Source organism: Danio rerio, chromosome 17 (genome assembly GCF_052040795.2).
Source record: "Danio rerio strain M-AB ecotype USA chromosome 17, GRCz13ab, whole genome shotgun sequence".
NCBI lineage: Eukaryota > Metazoa > Chordata > Actinopteri > Cypriniformes > Danionidae > Danio > Danio rerio.
This window is the reverse complement of record NC_141037.1, coordinates 19,253,596-19,273,928: the sequence shown is the minus strand read 5'-3', so window position 1 is coordinate 19,273,928 and position 20,333 is coordinate 19,253,596. Positions and strand designations below refer to the sequence as shown.

Sequence of the window (20,333 nt, the reverse complement as noted above, 5' to 3'; positions counted from 1 at the left end):
AGCCAATAACTATACAAACACAGGATAGTTCACAGTGGAATGAACCGCCAAGTATTCCAGCATATGTTTTACGCAGCGGATGCCCTTCCAGCTGCAAAACAGTACTGGGAAACATCCATACACTCTCACGCTCACACACACTCATACACTGGCCAATTTAGTATAGTGCATGTTGTTGGACTGCGTGGGAAACCGGAGCACTTGGAGAAAACCCACGCAAACACAGGGAGAACATGCAAACTCCACACAGAAACGCCAACTGACTCAACTGGGACTCGAACCAGCGTCATTCTTGCTGTGAAGTGACAGTGCTAACCACTGAGCAACCATGCTCCCCAAGTGTGCAGTCAAATCGTAATCATGATTTGAAAGACTGCAATTAAATAAAAATATGAATGTGATCTAAATATGAATAGAATACAAATATGCACGCGAGAGAATGTGCCTGACTGTCCTCTTTGTGTGAAAGACTTGCTAGCCAATTAAATGAGCACACTCTTGTTTTGCCCAATCACCATTGCCCAAACCAAACATGTGCCAGCATGGTGGAGTAATGATAAAATATATAATGTCATATAGGCTATATTTATATAGAAAGTTATCGTTAAAACATCTTGCATTCCTTTTATTTAAAGAATTTAGAGAACACTGAGCTTCTTATTAAATAGCAAACTCAACTGAAATCTCAATATCAGTCCATACTAGGAAAGGGGGAGGGGGAGGCGGGCTGGACTCTGGAATTCAAAGTGTAATGGTTTTCAATATTTGACCCCAACAGAAAAAATAAACAATAAAAATATCTCAAACAGATTTGGAACAAGTGGACTAAAATGGGACAATTTTTATTTTTGAGTGAACTATGCATTTAATGATCCTATTCACCTTATTCTCCGCCGACGAGCGGGCGCTGCCATTTGAATCTTTTTGTCTCACGACTTCCGGTCACATTCACTTCCATTCATTTTTTGACGTTAAAAACTGCTCGTTACACTGCTTGATGTTGCAATTTGATATTTTCTTATTATATTATTCTACTTGGTCTGTATAGTCATGCAAACATTTGTTTGTAGAGCAAGTAGTTTGACCATTTTCTGCCGTTTATTATTCCTAGTCATTTCTGCCATAGGCGACTGAATCGGAAGTTCTAAGACAATCGCGAAAACAGGCGCACTTCCGCATTTTAGAATAAGGTCAATAGGCTGTGTCTTTAACTTCATGATGAAACAAACATAGAGGAATAGGTCTATGGCAACAGATGTAACATCACCCAGTCGCCCCAAAACTACAATCCTTTCAGACACCGCTCACGTCTTCCTCTCAACACTACTTCCACAACATTTACAGATAGTGCTGTGCAGAGAGAGAAAGAAAGAGAGAGATAAAACAGTGCTGGAGCGAAAGAGAGAAGCACAGTTCAATCCTGTTCTCAACCCCTCCACATGGAGCTCCGGCCCAGTGCGAAATCAGCAGCAGGAATCAGGGATCAAACGACTCTGTACGGAGCGACGGCCCCTCCTACTCCCCCAACACTTGTCCGAGTGCTACACTCCGGCCCCCGCACTCGCTTTCTTCTTACACTGGCTGTCTCTGCGAATCTTATCAAATAATTCACATTCTGGAGAGAGTGGGGGTTTATACCTGGCCTGTCACTGTGTGCCCCGTATATCCGATCTCCCCATGGCTGGATCTGAATGCTTGCGCTCTGATATTACCCCCGGGCCTCCGTAATGGCCACTGGCTGATAAATGCATCACGGAAGCACAAGCATAGAGCAATAGTACTGAGGTGAGAGTATTCAAATGGAAATTGAAAAATGTATTTGCTGGACAGAGCATGGCATGAATCCACCTGCTGATTTTTTTCATACAGAGAGATGTGAGAGATTTCTGCTGTGAAGATCAAAGGTCACCCTAATCGTGGCTATAAAGTACTAGTTCACTTACAGAATAAAAATGTTCAAATAACTTCATCACTCCCTTGGAATCCAAGATGTTAATTTCTTTCTTTATTCACAGACAGGCGAGTTTACTGATACTATGGGGCTATGGTGATTCCAGTGGTTATGAATTGCATATCGGCTTTATGGTCTTTTCTTTATTACTGCTTACACACTTGCAAAACTCATTCTTGAGGTGTAGTTGATCACAGAGAGTTGGAACAGATCTTTTAATCCTAGTTTCTTTGCAAATCCTGTTCTGTGGACATGTTTATGTGTGTTAATATGGAGATATGTTAATACACTCCCATCAATCAATTCGTTAGGTGTGGAAAACCGCACTTCTACATCACATTGCTGTGGGCCTCAAAACCACTGGGATTTGATCCTATTTTAAAAGTTGCTGTGTGCAAGTTTATGACTCTTCTAAAGCATAAAAATACTATAATATGTTTGCAGATATTTAAGTAACATGCCAAGTGAACATAGTTCTGAACTAGTTTATCTAAAAAACTATGCTGAAGTCAGTTATTCTGCTTTGAAAATGTGTTTTAAGTGCCGGAACGCTGTCTTTGTTTCGGTTCTGTCGTCCTGCAAACTGCCAGTTCAGCCAATTATATTTCAGCACCCAAGCTTGCCTTCATAGAAAAATCGCATATTTTATTAATTCATTAATTCGAAATGCGATCTCTGGTGGACAATAACAGACTCCAAAATGAGACACAGATTCAGAGTTCAACATAAGGTTATTCATTTAGCTAATGATACAAATATTACAAGCGTAAACATTTGGTGAGCAGGTTACATTGTTACCCCGTGTCCTAACAACACCCTACGTGATAAGATTTGCAGTGATAAGCAATTTGGCTGTTTGCACCAGACGAAAAACAACAGAAATTTAAATACAGTCATTCAGAAGCACAGAATATGCACTCACTCACTAAACAGTTAGATTTATAATCTAAGAAATACATATTAAACCTCTTTAACCTTATTATATGGAGATGCTGACTCACTGATATGTATTGGTTTGTATCATTCCACAGTTCTGAAGTTCAATTTCAAACGATTTATTTTATTTCTAACATTTGAAGTGAACTATTTGCTGCAGCTTTCAGTAGTATGGCAATACATTTCATGTAACATGGCATTCAAACTAACATTATAAGCATTTAACACTGAATAAAGCACACGAGGTGTACCTGAGGCGATCATTGTCAGTTTTCTGTTGCTCAGCTGCAAGAAATAGAAGCAGTTTCTAAAATATTATAACAAACTTCGAGGTGTTTGTTAGAACAAAATCTCCTTTTAATATGGAAAATAATCCTTCTATCGGGTGCTGTTGCTTTTATATAGAACACGATTTAAATCAGCCTGGGGTCCGTTCTTGGTACGTGGATTACTCAATTAGCTGGATTTGAATATTGACGATTTGACACGATCCAGGATCATTTCATTCTTCAAAGCTGATCCGTGAGTTGTTGTCATAGCAAAAGTTCTGCTAGGTCAAACCTGATCGGGAGCAGGTTCAATTCTTATAAACAGGATTAGATCGGCTCAGTTCAAGCAAAGATAATACAGAAAGTGTTCCGAATTCTGATATTTTCCTACAGTAGTAGTTATATACACATGGGAAAATGGTACATATTTTTTAACTATATATATAAAGTTATAGTTATTAATAAAATAAATTAAGTTATACATATTAATAAAACTTATGCAATCTGTACCCTCGAAATGAAAGTACAAAGACTGCCACCTGGTGGTGCAAAGAGAAAACTTATTGATATGAACGCTTTAGATCGCTTTAGTACAAATTGTGTATGATAGAAATGCAGAATATGTGATTTTTTTTTAAAGCAATGATGCATTTATTCAGTCATAAACATGTTTTGACAGTTAATAGTGATTTGATGCTTCACAAAAGTTGCAGACGCCTTCACCAATATCAAAATGCTTTTGTAAACAACCAGTTATTCTTTACACAGATTAAAAAACGGCTATAATATAGACAATATTTTCTAAATGTAGAACTAAATACACTGATTTGCATTTAAATACATGATGAATACACTTGACACAAGAAAGTGTAAAGCCTGCAGCTCACAACAAATGTGGAAGGTTTTGCGTGTCATATTTAACAAACCGTTTACTGCTAATTTGATGTAATTTTGCTCACATGGATAATTGAATATTAATCAGATGATGTCATTACGCTGCTGTGCCGTCAGCCAATCGCTGCATAGCTAATCATGATTTCGAGGATCGATAGATCTGTCCTTCACAACACACGCAGCGATCTCAGATCAGTTTATCCAGACATTCTAATCTGATTCGCGAACTTGTTTGAAGAACCAAATTAGCGAGAGATCAGTTATCGAGATGAAAAGATCCAGGATCTGCCAAATCATCTTAGATCATTTAAGCGAGGTACGAAGAACGGACCCCTGATTGGTCCTCAAACTGGCAACCTGCACTTGTGTTTGTTTGGATCCAGAAATACCTAGTTCAAAACCTGCATGTCAAACTTGCATACTGCACTTTTGACATCAGGATTTTTGTTTTTTTGTTTTTTGTGGAAATGTTTATTTCACTCCAATATATCAGTGGATATACTATACCTAAACAGCCTCCAAACAGCTTCCAAACGTTAAGCCCTTTAAGTTTTCATGCAGTAAACATGCAAGCTTTTTTCTCATACATTATATTGCACTTCTGTGGTTTTCAGAGGTTTGAACACTCAAACTGCAGTTAAAATACAGCTTCAAAGGGCACTAAATCATCTCATCTGAGGCCTTATCTAGCCAAACAATCAGCTAGTTAGGCACATGCACAAACAATAGATACATTTATTTGTTTCCTTATTCTGCATTGAAACAAACCACGTTCGAACTACTGAAGTACACTATATGGAGAATAACGCAACAATGTTTATCTTAAACTTACTTTCTTTGTGACCGAACAAAGAAAGAAATGAGCATCTTTGATGACAAGGGGGTGAATATATTGTCAGGAACTTTTCATTCTGGACGAGAGCTGATCTTTTAGGATGGTGGATCTGTTGTGGGGACTCACCTGTTCGCCCTCTTTGTAATCTTTAAGAGCAACGCATTCACATCGGTCATCTTCTAGATTGTAGCCAGTTGTGATCTATAATAGAAGGGAAAATAGTTCAGTATTGTTAGCATCTGAGTTACATTATATACTTTGGGGCTGTATGTACTGTATGAAAATAATATTTTTATTCAGCAACGAAGCATTAAATTGATGAAAAGCGACAGTAAAGACTTTCTAAGAAATTTGCATTTGTATTGTATTCTGTTTTCAATATTAATAAGAAAAAATGTGTGACCAGAATCTTTTCAGTGGTCATGTACATGAATGGTATTTCAAATGGAGAAGCAAATGCAAAATGAGTCTCAAATACAAAGCAGAAAAAATGACACAAATTTGAAAGAGTCTTAGAGGCTTTTTCTATTTGCTCTACCACTTATTTAATATAAAATAAAACATACAAACAATAACATCTAGCAAGCGACATCAATACCAAATGCATCAAGACAAATTGCTGAGCCACAATGACGTGATCCTTGAATATAATCTGAGCGAAACATTTTTAAGCCTGTTTACATATCACCATCCATTTGCTATCGAATACCTCAAAATAGATGTCAAAATTAGGTGTATTAATATTTTGAGTTAAAAAAAATCCTGTACATTTGTGTAAAAATATAGGCATGGAACTGCAAGGCTATTTTATGAATTATTTTCCACTTACAGAAATATTATAACAGAAAACTAAAACAAATACATGTCACTTAATAACGCTTATAAGGACAACCTACTGAAATAACACACCCTAACAAATGCAATCCTTCACTATTAAATCGCTCAAAATCCTAAGAAATCAAATAAACTTTGAGCAAATTGAACGAAAAACAGAGCTACAACACACACAATATGTTTTTATTAAACATTAACCAGGGGATTACCAGAAAACCATTTCATTACACATTTTAATGACCGAGATTTTCAATGCACACGATAATTTGGAAAACAAAACTTCGTTTTAGGATATAAATGCATTATGGAGTCATATGAACAGAGGCGATATATTGCTCTGTGGCAAGAGCTTCTAAGCGCAATCAAAGACAAATTATCCAAATAAATATAAAAGATCCCTTGGGACGAAGGCATAATCTACCGAAAAATCACATTAGACTTTGCCTCTGCATTGCTTAAAAGTAAATGTTTTTTTTTTCATGTGCTTCTAGACTACAAGCACTGCAGACAAGCAAGTCATGTAGTTATGATAAATGTGCATGTATGCAATGCATATGACTGAAATTAATTACGCTCAAAAGCCTTCTGTTTTCATGATTTTGGATGTGGACTTCTCCATTTGTCACAGTGTTGTACTCACCAGGCCATTGGTGTGGTTGCACATGTCCCAGAGAGGGATGAGGGCCAGTGTGACACGACTACCGTCTGCTGTGGGTATCTGGTTCTGACGGGTCATCACAGAGGACACTGCCCACCTGACACACAAATGATACATTTCTTCATTGCAGATTCAAATCTGCTCAATGACAATACTAGTTTTACATATAAAATGAGTTCAAGATATAGAGTATCTGTCTCATTTCAAATTGTCATCCCTGCATTTGGACTAATATTGCTGCACAGGTTAAAGGGTAAAAAACAAACAAATGTTGCGCTTATGTTGAGCAAATGTTGAGTTTAATGTAGACCAGTTTTATAATTAAAGATGCATTATGTAGATTTGACACCCAGTGGTTAAACTGGGTATTGCACTCCTGGATCAAAACACACGCAAGCGCAGGTTGCCAGATTGACGTGAGTGTACCTGACAATCGAGCCTAAAGGCTGATTCAAATCATTTTCTAACTAAAAGCAACGGCACGCGATAGAAGAAATATTTTTTCATACTAAAAGGTGTTTTTATCCTAACCAACGGCTTCTATATGTCACAGTTGAACAACAGGATGAACTAAGATCACCTCAGGTACACCTCATGTGCTTTATTCAGTGTTAAATGCTAACAATGAGAGTTTTAATAGCATTTAACATAATATTTATTGCCATACTACAGCAGATAGTTCACCTCAAATCTTGAAAAAAAAAATAATAAACCGCCTGAAATTTTACTTTAGAACTGTGACTAGTTACAAAATAAACATTGATTATTCAGTATGTTCATATAATAATGTTAAAGAGGTTTAATATGTATTAATTAGATAATAAACCTAAGCATTTCGTGAGCAAGTGCATATTTTATGCTTCTGACTGGCTACATTTAAATTTGTCATATTTCGTCTAGTGCAAACAGCCAAATTGCTTAACACTGCAAATCTTTTCACGTAGTGTGTTGTTAGAAAACGGGGCTGCAATGTAACCTGCTCACCAAACGTTAACACTTGTAATATTTATATTAGTTGCTAATAAATAACCTAATGTGGAACTCTGAATCTCCATCTCATTTTGAAGTCTGCTACTGTCCACTGGAGGTCACATTTCAGTTGCTGATGCATACTTTTAGAGCTTTCATCACTGAATGAATCAAGGCAACCAGGGGTGCTGAAATATAATTGGCTAAACTGGCATTGGATGGGTTAAAATAACTAAAACAAAGACAGAGTTCTTACACCCTCACTAAAACAACAAATGTAAGTGGGAGCCTAAGACTTTTGCATAGTACTGTATATTAAAAAGGGCGATGTAGTGGCGGAGTGAATAGCACTCTCGCCTCACAGCAGGAAGGTCTCTGGTTCGAGCCTCGGCTGGGTCAGTTGGCATTTCTGTGTGGAGTTTGCATGTTCTGCCTGCGTTCACATGGGTTTCTCCCGCAAGTCCAAAGACAGGTGGTATGGGTAAATTGGGTAAGCTAAAATTGTCCGTAATTAAAAACATTCTCATTCACACTGTGTGTGAATAAGAATGTATGGGTGTTTCCCAGTGATGGGTTGCAGCTGAAAGAGCATCCACTGCGTAAAACATTTGCTGGATGAGTTGGCATTTCCTTCTGCTGTGGCGACTCCAAATTAATAAAGGGACCAAGCCAAAAAGAAAATGAATGAATGAAGGAATAATAATTTCTATATAAATTAACTAACATTTAAAGTTTCAAACTACTGTGAATGAATACTCCAGATTTTAAACTCAAGCCTTCCATCCCTTTTCAAGCCTCCATCGGCTAATATATCTATTACAGAATGCTAACAAATTACATTTTTGGACTTGTTTAATGAAATTAATTTTCATTTCAGGAGGATAGTAACATTACTTAAACATCAAGATCTTTATTATTTTGTATAGGCAATGCTGATGTATTTTAGATGAAAAAAGTTTAACAAATTAAAACATTTGCATACTGAATTCTTTAATGTACATTGAGACAAAAAAAATATTATTATTTCATATCTAAGGCTAGAGAGAGGATAAAAAGTGTAAATTACCAAGGAAAAGAAATATTATTATGTTATGAGCAGATATTACAGGGGAGGGGAAACCCTTCAAAAAAGTACTTTAATAGTCCATATATCAGGCAATATAATGACCTTAGATCTGAATCAGCCTTGAAAAATGAAAACAAAAAAAAAAAAGCGTCTAACTAGTCTAATCTAAATAATCTGGACATAATTTATTAAAAGAAACCTCACAAAGTCCACCGAAGACAACATTAGCTCTGACAAGACTCTATTCCATTCTCTTCACACATTACCCAAAGGGAGCACAGACTTGCATCATATTCAACAATCTGAAGATGAAAGGGGACCAATGATAAATTATTCCTTCACAGATAATTTGGTGCTAATGAAAGAACAATGAGAACAAACGCCTCATTTTTAAAGGCCATTGCGCAGCCCTACAACCAACCTACGGCTCGTCTTCCTGCTCTTTTCTTTTTTCTTGAACCTCAGCAGGGAAGAGAAGCTCCACTTTTTTTAACATGGTAGGACATTTCAACCAACCTGTAGTCGTCAAAGGTAAAAGCATCCTTCAAGGGCAGTTTGCTGGCGTTCGGATGAGTCTGGGAATTGAAGATGAAGAACACAGAAGAAAAAAAGAGAGTAAAGGACAAGAGAGAAGGAGATATGGAGGTAGAGGGGTAAAAGAGGAAAGAAAGAGAGGGAAGAGAAGGAAAAAAAAACACAAATCAGTCAGTGGAATTTCATTATGTGGCTGCCTAACAGATCCTAACAAGAGTGTAGCCAGGCAGAGAGCGTCCAGTGGTGCTATGCAAGGATCATGGTGGCATTAGCCCCCCATACATCACTGTCAACTTAATTTGTTGTGCCCAGCAGCCGTCATAAATCTGCTTCATCAATTTGTGTGACAGAGAGCCACTGGTGCCACAGAAATCTACATTTAAAGCCACAGTCTCGCTCCCTCCAAGGGCTCATTTGCAGCGGGTGTCATGGAGAAGAAAAAAAAAAGAAGCTACAATCCCGTAGAAAGGAGAGAGAGAGGAAAAAAAGAAGTAGGGAGCAAAGAATGCCAGGGTCTAATTCAGCCGGCCCGTAGCACCCTCCTGAACATGCAAAATGAGCCATAAAAATAGACGTAGGTATGAAGCTGAGAGTGAAGGATATTCTTCTCTTCCCCCACAGGTGCTCTCACGGCTGTGTGTGTGGCGCTTGTCCTGTGAAATGAAGCACTGTACTCCACAATGAGGCACTGTGCAAACTGTAATGGTGCTGATATGTATATAACACAATACATCAAAAAAGCTTGAGCTTGAATATCATAATCACGACTCAGGTGATCAGTCCATCACACAGAACGAGTGAGAAAATTGCCCAACAGACACCGGAACCAAAACAACATCAGAGAAAAAGTGAACTTAGTTGACTTCAAATGACATAAATCACTTTGCATCTGAATACAAAAGAACCAAAGTAACAAAACTTCTCTTCGACATGAGGTTTTTGCTCATCTACATTGCTAAAATGCTATATAAAGAATGCAACAAAGGTTTGTTTGCATTTTAGATGTTTTTTTTTTTAACAAGCAAATGCATTATTTCAAACATCTCATGGCATAACGCCCTTATTAATAAACATAAAATGATTAACAATAATAAATTAGTGGTAGTATACTACCTGACAAATGTCTTGTCTTCACTCCTAGTTGTAAGAGCAACAAATAATAACTTGACTTCTAGTTGATTATTTGGAAAAGTTGCAGAAAGTAGATTTTTCTAAAGAATCATTTGTTGAACTGCATCCCTATCATCTCAGATACTGCAGAAGACCTATTGCAACCCTCATCGACTCAAGATTCTCACAGAAATCAGTCACGTTTGGTGAAGGAAAAATCATGGAGTTGGAGTTACATTCAGTATGGGGGTGTGTGACAGATCTGCAGAGTGGATGGCAACATCAACAGCATGAAGCTTCAAGACATTTGCGCTGCCCATTATGTTACAAACCACAGGAGGGCAAATTCATCAGCAGGATAGCGCTCCTTCTCATCCTTCAGTCTCCACAAAGTTCCTAAAAGCAAAATAGGTCAAGGTGATCCAGGATTGGCCAACCCAGTCACCAGATATGAACAATATGCCTGGGGTAAGATGGAGGAGGAGTTGAAGATGAATTCAAAGAATCTTGATGAACTCTGCGAGTCCTGCAGGAATGCTTTCTTTGCCATCCTAAATGAGTTTATTAATAAGTTATTTGAGTCGTTGCAGAGATGCATGGATGCAGTCGTCCAAGCTCATGGGAGTCATACACAATAATCATTCTTTTTCCACTGCACCATGACTTTATATTTTATACTCTACATTATTTGTCTTAAGTGACAAAACTTTTGTCTCAGAAAAGTCAGACCTTATTGTACTAATTAAATGATTAAAAATCAAGGCATCATCAGATTTTATTTTGGTAAAATAAGTGTAATTTAGAGGCCTTTGCCTTTCATATAAGCCACTTTTTATACCAAATGATCAACTAGAAGTCAAGTTATTATTTCGTCACCTTAGAATTATAAGGTTCTATCTGAAATGTTTGTCAAAATTCAGTTATTGACATATTCTTATTAAATGACAACTAATTTACATCATGGCATGTTTTTGTATAAGTTGTTTACATTTTAAAGACTTTTTATTTAAAAAAATGTTACACTTACTGGCTACTATGGAATGCAAAAACTGAAGCTCAATATCTCAAAATCATCCAGAACGCAGATAGAAACTTATAATTCCAAGGTGAGGACTCGTTGTTCCTAAAACTTAGATAGGCGACAAGACTTTTGTCGGGTAGTGTAGTAACTGATTTTTAAATAATGCCAAATCTAAATTACTATGTTCACCTGCATCTTATTTTATTATCATCTAAAATTATTGAAATATTAAAGTATTACAGAGTAATTAAATATCAAAATAAGCATAAAAATAAATATAATTCTCAAAATAATCGCTTAATTTTAGAAGTTGTTTTATTGCCAAATCAAATTTAAAAAGAGCATCATGCACACTCCACAAAACACCTTTATTTAGTTTTTTTAAACAAAAGTTCCCTATTAAATATAATGCGAATGTTTCCAGGTAAAGCATTCCTTCACAAATGTCTCTGAGATGTCTGTGTGCTTACTGGTAAAGGGAAACTTCTGCGAACCAAGCTGCGCCATTAGGCTTGCAAAGTGATTTACAGAAACATGAAATGCAAGCGGTCAGAAGTAGAGCCCAACTTTTACCTTCCACGTCTCTCCCCATTAATCAATTTCCCTGACACTAATTGAGCCCTGTATTCCCCCTCGCTGCTCTGGGAACCACACACACTGCTAGCGTAGACGCTGATATCATGTGGTCACATCATATTTCTGCGTGTCGGCGGAGTAGAGTCCAGTTTTGACACCGTTGTTGTAGCCCTACAGAGCATGTGAAGTTGTAGTTCAACTAGCCCTGCTGTGAGCAACCAGCCAAAGGTGTAACATGCTCAGGTGGGTGAAGGTCTACAGGTCACAGGAGAATTTGTAAAGCATGATATAATAGGAGCAAAGCCTGACCAATGCCTTTCATCTGGAGCCCAACTCTGGAAACAGAGTGACTTGGAAGCATTGCTCACGTACGGTGATGGACAACCATTAAAAGATAACAGGGTAAAGCCGGCGAGTCAGACTTCAGTGTCCTGAGCTTGAGCCTCACATTGCAGATGAAGAGAAGTGGTTCATGTTAGGATGTGGGGGAAGCCAAAAAAAAATGGTTTTGACGAAAGTAATGGGGCAAATCTCCAGAGAGTGTCAAGCAGTTCTCTGCAGGAGGATTTGCTGAAGCCAGCTACAAAAATAAAGGGAAAAAATGCATATATGAGCATCAGTAACCATTAAAGGCCACCTGAAAAGGGTTAAACTGCTTTTAATGATATTTTCAGCCCTCTGAGAGCCAACATACTCGAGTGGCCAAGTACCGTAGTAGATTTAATTAAGGCCATAATTAGTTGAACACAGTGATAAACCTAAGAAGGGAGGGTGAAGCTGGCTCTGGAAAGGCCACTCAGAGGTCCAGCTGGATCCTTCAGAGCTCTCTAGGCCTCTAGTCTAGTAAGCATAGGATGTACGCATGGTACCGAGGTTGTTTGAGACGAAACTGAGGTAGTTTTAGACGGCACATTTGATGAGGTGTAGTTTTTGGAGATAAAGGGCAGCTGCACTGCTGCAGGTTCAGCTTGTGATGCATTAGCATCACCAGAGAGAGGTAATTCATCATGTGCCACAATGGCACTGCGGCTCAGAGAGAGACGAGGGGGGAACGGCCCTGTAAATCAATTAGAAAACAAAAGCTCCCACCACGAGTGCCTGCTCTCCTTAACGAGGACGGCGGGAAACGCGGCTAATTGGCCGGTGGCCTCCAGGAGGTCTTTCTGGATCCGAGATTCCCAAGTGCCCCATCCTCACACTGCCCGGCATTAGAGAGCTCGGCATCCGTGCGCATGCTGGGGTTCAAACGGGATTGATTTTACAACATCCTTTATATTAACGGTTTCAACGGTCCACCTAATGCACAAAAAAATTAGGTAAACTTATAGGTCTTCGTTGTCGCTCAACTCTGCACACTCTCCCTCATTTTTCGAGCTGCATCAGGAAGGTCAGACTGATATCTTCCCAGGTGCAGGAAGAGGGGGTGGGATGAGAGTGTACCACTGGGACCCTGTTCATTTCTCATCAACAGCGGCAGATGCAGCACACCAAGGTTACTTTGCATTCGCTGCATACCGGGGTCACCTTATGAGGTTCACCTCCCCCACACGTGCGCATCCAGCCCCAGCGAGGAAGGCACGACTATCATTGGTCCCCCGCGGACACAGGAGGCGCTTGGATAGTCCTCTGAGGGTGCCCGGCGTTGACAACAGCCTATCCCTCTTCACGCAGGCAAATATATATAAAAAGCTCCACAATTCCAGCAGGTGAAGGGCCTTGCTTTCTCAGTTCTTCCCCAGGAAAAGCAGGGAGGAGGGGGTGGCAGAGAGCAGATAAAGAAGGGGCGGTGAGAGGAAGCAGAGGAGAGGGGGGGCTGGGGTTGTCAGTCATGTGTGGAAGGTACAATCAGGTCAATTCAATTCAAAGCCAATGCGACAAGCTAATTTTCCAGCCCGGTCATCTGCGGCCGCCTCAGAAGAGAGGCTGACATTGACAGTAGTCATTACAGTGACACTGGCTCCCAACCTGAAGAGCCGAGAGGAGAAGAGCGGACAGGACACTCACCAAAGGGCCAGCAAGACAACCCTCCCCCTCAACTCAAGCTCTCTTTAGATGATCAAAAAGAGATATATGTTCATTTCACCCTCAACTCCTGCTTGAGCGCACACAGAATGAATCTTTCTGTTCATTAAAAGGTTTACACGGTGCGATCAGTGTGTAATTCATTACGGCAAGAGGTCAGCAGGTCCTCCAGCATTATTAGAAACTTTAACAAAGTTCGCTTTAGAGGAAGTAACGTTTCATTTAGACCCGAATCCTTAGAAGCTTAACTCACTTCTGCCACCTAATGGACAATAAAACCATCACCGCATATATGAATTGATTAACTTTTTGATGACTGATGCCGATGGCTTAAAGCAGCAAATGCATACATTTCCGCTTATTGAGCATCCTATTATTCGTCTCAGCTGCTGTATGGGAAACTGTATAAATACACTTGATTAAAAGTTATTAACAGAGTTCGAGGAACAATAATACCGCTCCTAATTACGCTCTTAGACTCCCACCCCTTTTATAAACTAGAAAACATTTAATAAAGAAAATGTCAACAGATTTGCAGACCAAAATGACAAATACATTAACCATTTGCATGAATATTTGATGCCTTATCTTGACAGTAATGTGAAATATTAGTTTCTTTTCTCTAATTGACAGTCATCTAATGAAAGAAACAAAATGTACCGGCAGAGATTTTGAATGAAAAGTGGGAAGAGCGTATTATTGCTTCCTTAATAGCCACGAGGAGGTCCAAGAACCAGCATAAATTTTATTGGACAGATCACAGTGCCGTTAAAATGAACTGCCATCTCAATGTGTCATTTAATAATTGTAAATCTGCATATTCAAGATTCGCATCATATCAGTGAAATTACATTTTATAGTAATATAATGCACTTCTTGCAAATAAAGTACACAAGGTTATGCCACCACTGAATATTAAGCTTGCATATTTGCGTGGACTTATGTAAAAGCTATGTTTTCCTAAATGATTATTTTTTTATTAGTGGAAATAATCAGATCATCACATTTGAAGTGCTACAATTTTACTCTACCTACAATTAAATTCTTATTCATTCCTTATGATTCTTTTTTAAAGCACCCAGATTTAAAACATATGAACATGCAATTATTTTTCATAAAAAGAATCTTAATGAAAGACCATTCATGTTTTGCTTTGGACGCTACTTTGAGGGACAAACATCTCCCCCTGCTGGCCAGAGATTGCCACCGCAGCACCATCTCTGAGCCATGTCAATGGCAGCTTATCAGGGGCCCTGAAATTGGGTGCAAGAGGGCATTATAAAGCTCCTTTTACCCATCTCCAATGTGCCTTCTACGGCAGGGATCCTTTTAAAACTGGATTTCCTCACCTCAGCAGACAGCAGTGTAAAGGACAGCTATTCATGTGGCTTGAGAGTCTGAATAACTTGTGGCGCTGATTGCTTAAAGAGCTCTGCACTCAAACGGCTAGCAGTCCATGTATGAGACACAGATAGGGCTATCAGTCACCGCACTCATCAAAACTGCCAGACGCATGGGCATAACTCGGAGTTTACCGAAGAAAGTTTGTATTCTGAAATGTATTCAAGGACATCCACAGCTGAAATGCTAGAGATGCTTCTTAAAGGGACACTTTACCATTTACTCACTCTCAAGTTTGACTAAACTGATTTTTTTTTATTGAACACAAAAGAAGATATTTTGAAGAATGCTGGAGGTTGAGACCACCATAGACATACATGAAAGAGAAAAAAATTAAAAGTCTCTGGCTACCGGTTTACAAAATTATTTAATATGCATTTCTTTCTGTCCAATAAATAAAAATAAACCTGTGATGGCGAGTAAATAAATGACTTAAAAAGGTGCATGATGGGTAAATGGCATAATATTTGAGTTAGCTATAACTTTAAATGTACAAATGTACAAATCCCAAAGTTATTTTTTACTGAATAATTAGACAATAAATATGCAAAAGAGTGCGCAGAATGAAATATTAACTGATTTAAGCCATACTTTACTAAGATTATTAACATATTTTTTAGCGAGTTGGAATATTGTTAAGATTGTCTAGATCAGTGTTTCCCAACTCTGTTCCTTAAGGCACACAAACAGTGCATGTCTCCCTTATCGGACCCATTGACTACAGGTTTTGGAGTCTCTTCTTAGGTTCTGATGAGTTGATTCAGGTGTGTTTAATTAGATATAGGTTGAAAATGTGTACTGTTGGTGTGCATTTAGGAACACGGTTGGGAAACACTGGTCTAGATGACAGTTTATTGCAAACTGCTTTTCATTTGCCACTCTAAATTAAATAAAACCCAATGACTAAGTGATAAAAGCATTAAAATTCACACACACACACACACACACACACACACAAACACACACACACTCACACACAGTGAGAGATAAAGTGTGACTTACATGAATGACTTTATAGAAGTAGGCGTATTGCCGCGCTGTGTTTTTGTATTGACTGAGCACATCCTGTATAGCTTGTGTGGCCAGCAGGTGGCGTACTTCCTCCTCTTCAAAATACAGGGGTGTGTCGTACTCAGAAGGCAGGGTCTTGATGTAGGGCAGCCAGGGTGAGCTGGGATTGGCCCGTTCACATAACAAATGTAGAGCCAGAGTCACATTTCCCATAGCCTGGAGGATCCGGTCCTGGCTGTACAGTGGCCCTGTAAAAGGTGAAGTTGGGGGTTTGTCTTTAAATGTTTTGCAGACAACTAAACACAGCAACAGTTCTTTAAAATACAGTTATGTTAATTTCACTATAGGGTTTACGGTGCATTTAAACAAGCAGAAAGCTTGATTTGAGAAATTGCATAAATGGTAAACTAAGTTCTATCTTGTGCTGCTGCTGTGAACTAAAACAGTAAAAAAAATGTGTTTAAACAGTTTAAACTCTGGTGCATCACCTTTGTGCAACAGATGTAAGAAACATAAGGGCACCATTATGCTTATTTTTTGAACTGTAAAAAGCTAAATAAGTTTTGGGATAATGTACACAAGTTTTCGGTGATGAAAGAAATATTACAAGACTCCTTTAATATATCTCTTTTTATATGGACTTGAATGAAGTATCAGACCCTTTATTTACCAAAAAAGAAAATGTATTCTGTTAAACTGGATACAGGAACACCCTCCAACATTTGAGCTATTTAAAAATATTATAAATGGCACAATGTATTTGGAATATTTAACATACAGTTTAAAAAAAGCAAAACATATTTTTAGAAACCTGTATTTTTTGGACCCCTTTGAACACTTTGACCTGTGTCTACAGCCTATATAATAACCATTGTTATCACACTGACCAGTCATATGTTGTTATTTGACTTCAGTTTTACTGAGTTTGATGTATAAGTTTTTACATTTGTGTACTCTGATACTGTTTAATGCTGAATATTCCCCTTGTTAATTGTGCTGACTGTTACAATCAATCATTTATTTTCCTTTCAGCTTATTCACTTTGTTAATCTGGGGTTGCCACAACAAAATGAACCGCCAACTAATCCAGCATGTGTTTTACACAGGGGATGCCCTTCCAGCCGCAAGCCAGCACTGGGAAACATCTATTCACTCTTGCATTTACACCCACACATACACTACAGCCAATTTAGCTTATTCAATTAATGAGCACCCGGAGTAAACCCACACGAACACGGGGAAAACATGCAAACTTCAGACAGAAACACCAACTGACCCAGCCAGGGCTCGAACCAGCAAACTTCTTGCTGCGAGGCGACAGCGCTACGCACTTCGCCACTGTATCATCCCAATTGATATATTGTAAAATTATAAATAAATATAAAATATATATAAAATATATAAATATAAAATATATATAATATATATATATATATATATAAAATATATATATATATATATATATATATATATATATATATATATATATATATATATATATATATATAAAACTTTTAAACTGAAATACTAAAATGACTAGAATAACTAGAACAAGTTAAAAAGTCAAAAAGAGATATTAAAAAGTCGAAAATAAATACTGAAAACAGAAGAATACAAAAAAGGTACATTTTAAGCTTTTAATCTTTGTAAAAAATGCTGACATTAAATAAGAAATTATAATATAATCTAGAATAATTACATTTTTATATATATTTTTTATAATAATATCATTTGAAAAATGATTTTAATTTATCCACATTTTACATATTTTTATAATATCAGTTTGTGTTGCATTTTAGCACCATACACTTCCATGTAACTTGCATGTTTTACCAAATGCTGATCAAGTCAAATATGTGAGTCAAAGATGCTGCTGACGGAACATTTCTAGTATATTAAAGCAACATTTATATGACTGTGCTCCGCATATTCTATTTACAAATTTTTAGTGTGACATGTCATTGCCAAAGCTCACTATGAAGACTGACATTTCTGCACTCTGTGAACTCACCGAGGACAGAGTTCTTGGCAGATTCCACAGTCATAAGCATTTTTCTAGGGATCCACAGAAACAGCTCCTCAGCCTGAAATGGACAGTAAGACCAAAAAAACATCACTGTCAAAAACACATTCAAATGCACCACATCCTTCAATTTACATCTTCATAATAATACTAATTATTATAATAATAATTCATTAGTTTTCTTGTCGGCTTAGTCCCTTTATTAATCCAGGGTCGCCACAGCGGAATGAACCGCCAACTTATCCAGCAAGTTTTTACGCAGCGGATGCCCTTCCAGCCGCAACCCATCTCTGGGAAACATCCACAAACACATTCACACACACACACACACACACACACACACACACACACACACACACTCATACACAACGGAGCCTACCCAATTCACCTGTACTGCATGTCTTTGGACTGTGGGGGAAACCGGAGCACCTGGAGGAAACCCACGCGAAGGCAGGGAGAACATGCAAACTCCACAAAGAAACGCCAACTGAGCCGAGGTTCGAACCAGCGACCCAGTGACCTTCTTGCTGTGAGGCGACAGCACTACCTACTGTGCCACTGCCTCGCCTATAATAATAATAATAATAATAATAATAATAATAATAATAACTGAATTAGATTACAGAGCTAGTCTCATACTTAATATAAATTCCATCATTTAAATAAAATCCAAATACTGTGTAAAATTTTTTGAACTAACATTCAGCAAAAGGAACTGACAATGTCAACAAGACAAACTCTTAAAGATTTTGTTCACTCAATAATCAAAATAATCATTGGGTGGTTTTAAAATAAAGTTTATTTATTTTATTAAACACAAAAGAAGATATTTTAAAAAAGAACACTGTTTGCTGGCAACCATTCATTTCAAATAGTAGGGAAAAAATACCATGGAAGTCGATGGACACCAGCAGCATTCTTAGAAACATCTTCTTTTGTGTTCAACAGAAGGAACCCAAATTGGCTTTGAACAAGTAAATGACAAGTGAATGACAGAATTATCATTTTTGGGTGAACTATCCCTTAAATGCCTAAAATTCTCCCTTAAAAAGATGAGGAGAAACAGCTATGATCACTAAGCACAGGCCTTTAATTAACACTTAGTCATTGACCTACAAAATCAACCACACAAATGATTATTTATAGAGTCAACTGCCAATAAACGAGTCGGGTTACTCATTTTAAACACTCAGGATATGACAGAATGTTCTGTTTGTGAGTGAAAAAGGCAGAACATTTCACATATAATTTCCATGGACTGAATCTCGATAATTTGCAAGTAGGGCTGCACAATATCTAATTTCAACAGCAATATTACAATGTGCGAACCTGCAATGTTGTACTGGGATTGTGATTAATCAAAACCCACAGTTCAGAACACAGGAGATTTGTGGAGTCATTGAAAAGTTTAGACATAATAGAGTGAAAGATTTTCTATTTTTTTTAAGGCCTGTGACTGTGTACAATTTCAAGCTAATTTAAATTTTTAGAGGACAAGTAGATATAAAATCGGTATCAAACAAAGATTAATTGTGTTTAAAATTGATTAAATAAATCATTGTTTATTAATTGATTATTTATTGTCTGTACCTCAATACTGTTACACTCTCAAAAATAAAGGTACGAGAGCGGTCACTGGGCTGGTACCTTTTCAAAAGGTACACATTTGTACTTGAAGGGTCCATATTGGTACCTCAAAAGTATATACTAGTACCTACAAATTTTAAGAGGAACGCTTTTGTACTTTTTAGATACTAATATGCATCCTTGAGGTATTAATATGGACCTTTTAGGTACAAGTTTGTACCTTTTAAAAAGGTACCACCCCAGTGACAGCTCGCGTACCTTTATTGAGTGTTGAATCAATGAAAAACCATAAATCACTGCTTATATTTCAATTTTAACTTTGTTCAATCATAAGTTGTTAATCTATGTTCATAATTTGTTTATTATATTTATACTGACATACTCCCCTACAAAACTATCCCGATGTAAAATTATTCATTCAGAGAGAGAGAGAGAGAGAGAGAAAGAGAGAGAGAGAAAGAGAGAGAAAGAGAGAGAAAGAGAAAGAAAGAGAAAGAAAGAGAGAGAGAGAGAGAGAGAGAGAGAGGGGAAAAAAGAGCTATCAGACCAACTTACAATAGGCTGTTTGCACATGACATCATTGATGGTGTACAAATTTCAAATGGAGAGCAGGAAGCGATGCTTCTACATAGAACT

The 20,333-nt window shown here is 37.7% G+C and overlaps 1 protein-coding gene across 5 annotated transcripts in view; it reads right to left on the bottom strand.

Moving 5' to 3' along the window:
• Window positions 1–20,333, bottom strand: part of setd3 (SET domain containing 3, actin histidine methyltransferase) — a 39,368-nt gene that overhangs the window by 10,848 nt on the left and 8,187 nt on the right. For 3 of the 5 annotated variants that reach the window (XR_015512461.1, NM_200054.1, XM_087288652.1), the window contains 5 exon segments: window positions 18,099–18,171; window positions 16,079–16,335; window positions 8,929–8,987; window positions 6,360–6,474; window positions 5,012–5,086 (listed from right to left, as the gene is read on the bottom strand). Coding sequence is in view for 3 of the 5 variants with exons in the window: in NM_200054.1 (NP_956348.1) it covers window positions 5,012–5,086; window positions 6,360–6,474; window positions 8,929–8,987; window positions 16,079–16,335; window positions 18,099–18,171 (579 nt within the window). In the remaining 2 variants the exon portion in view is untranslated. 5 annotated transcript variants of the gene reach the window in all.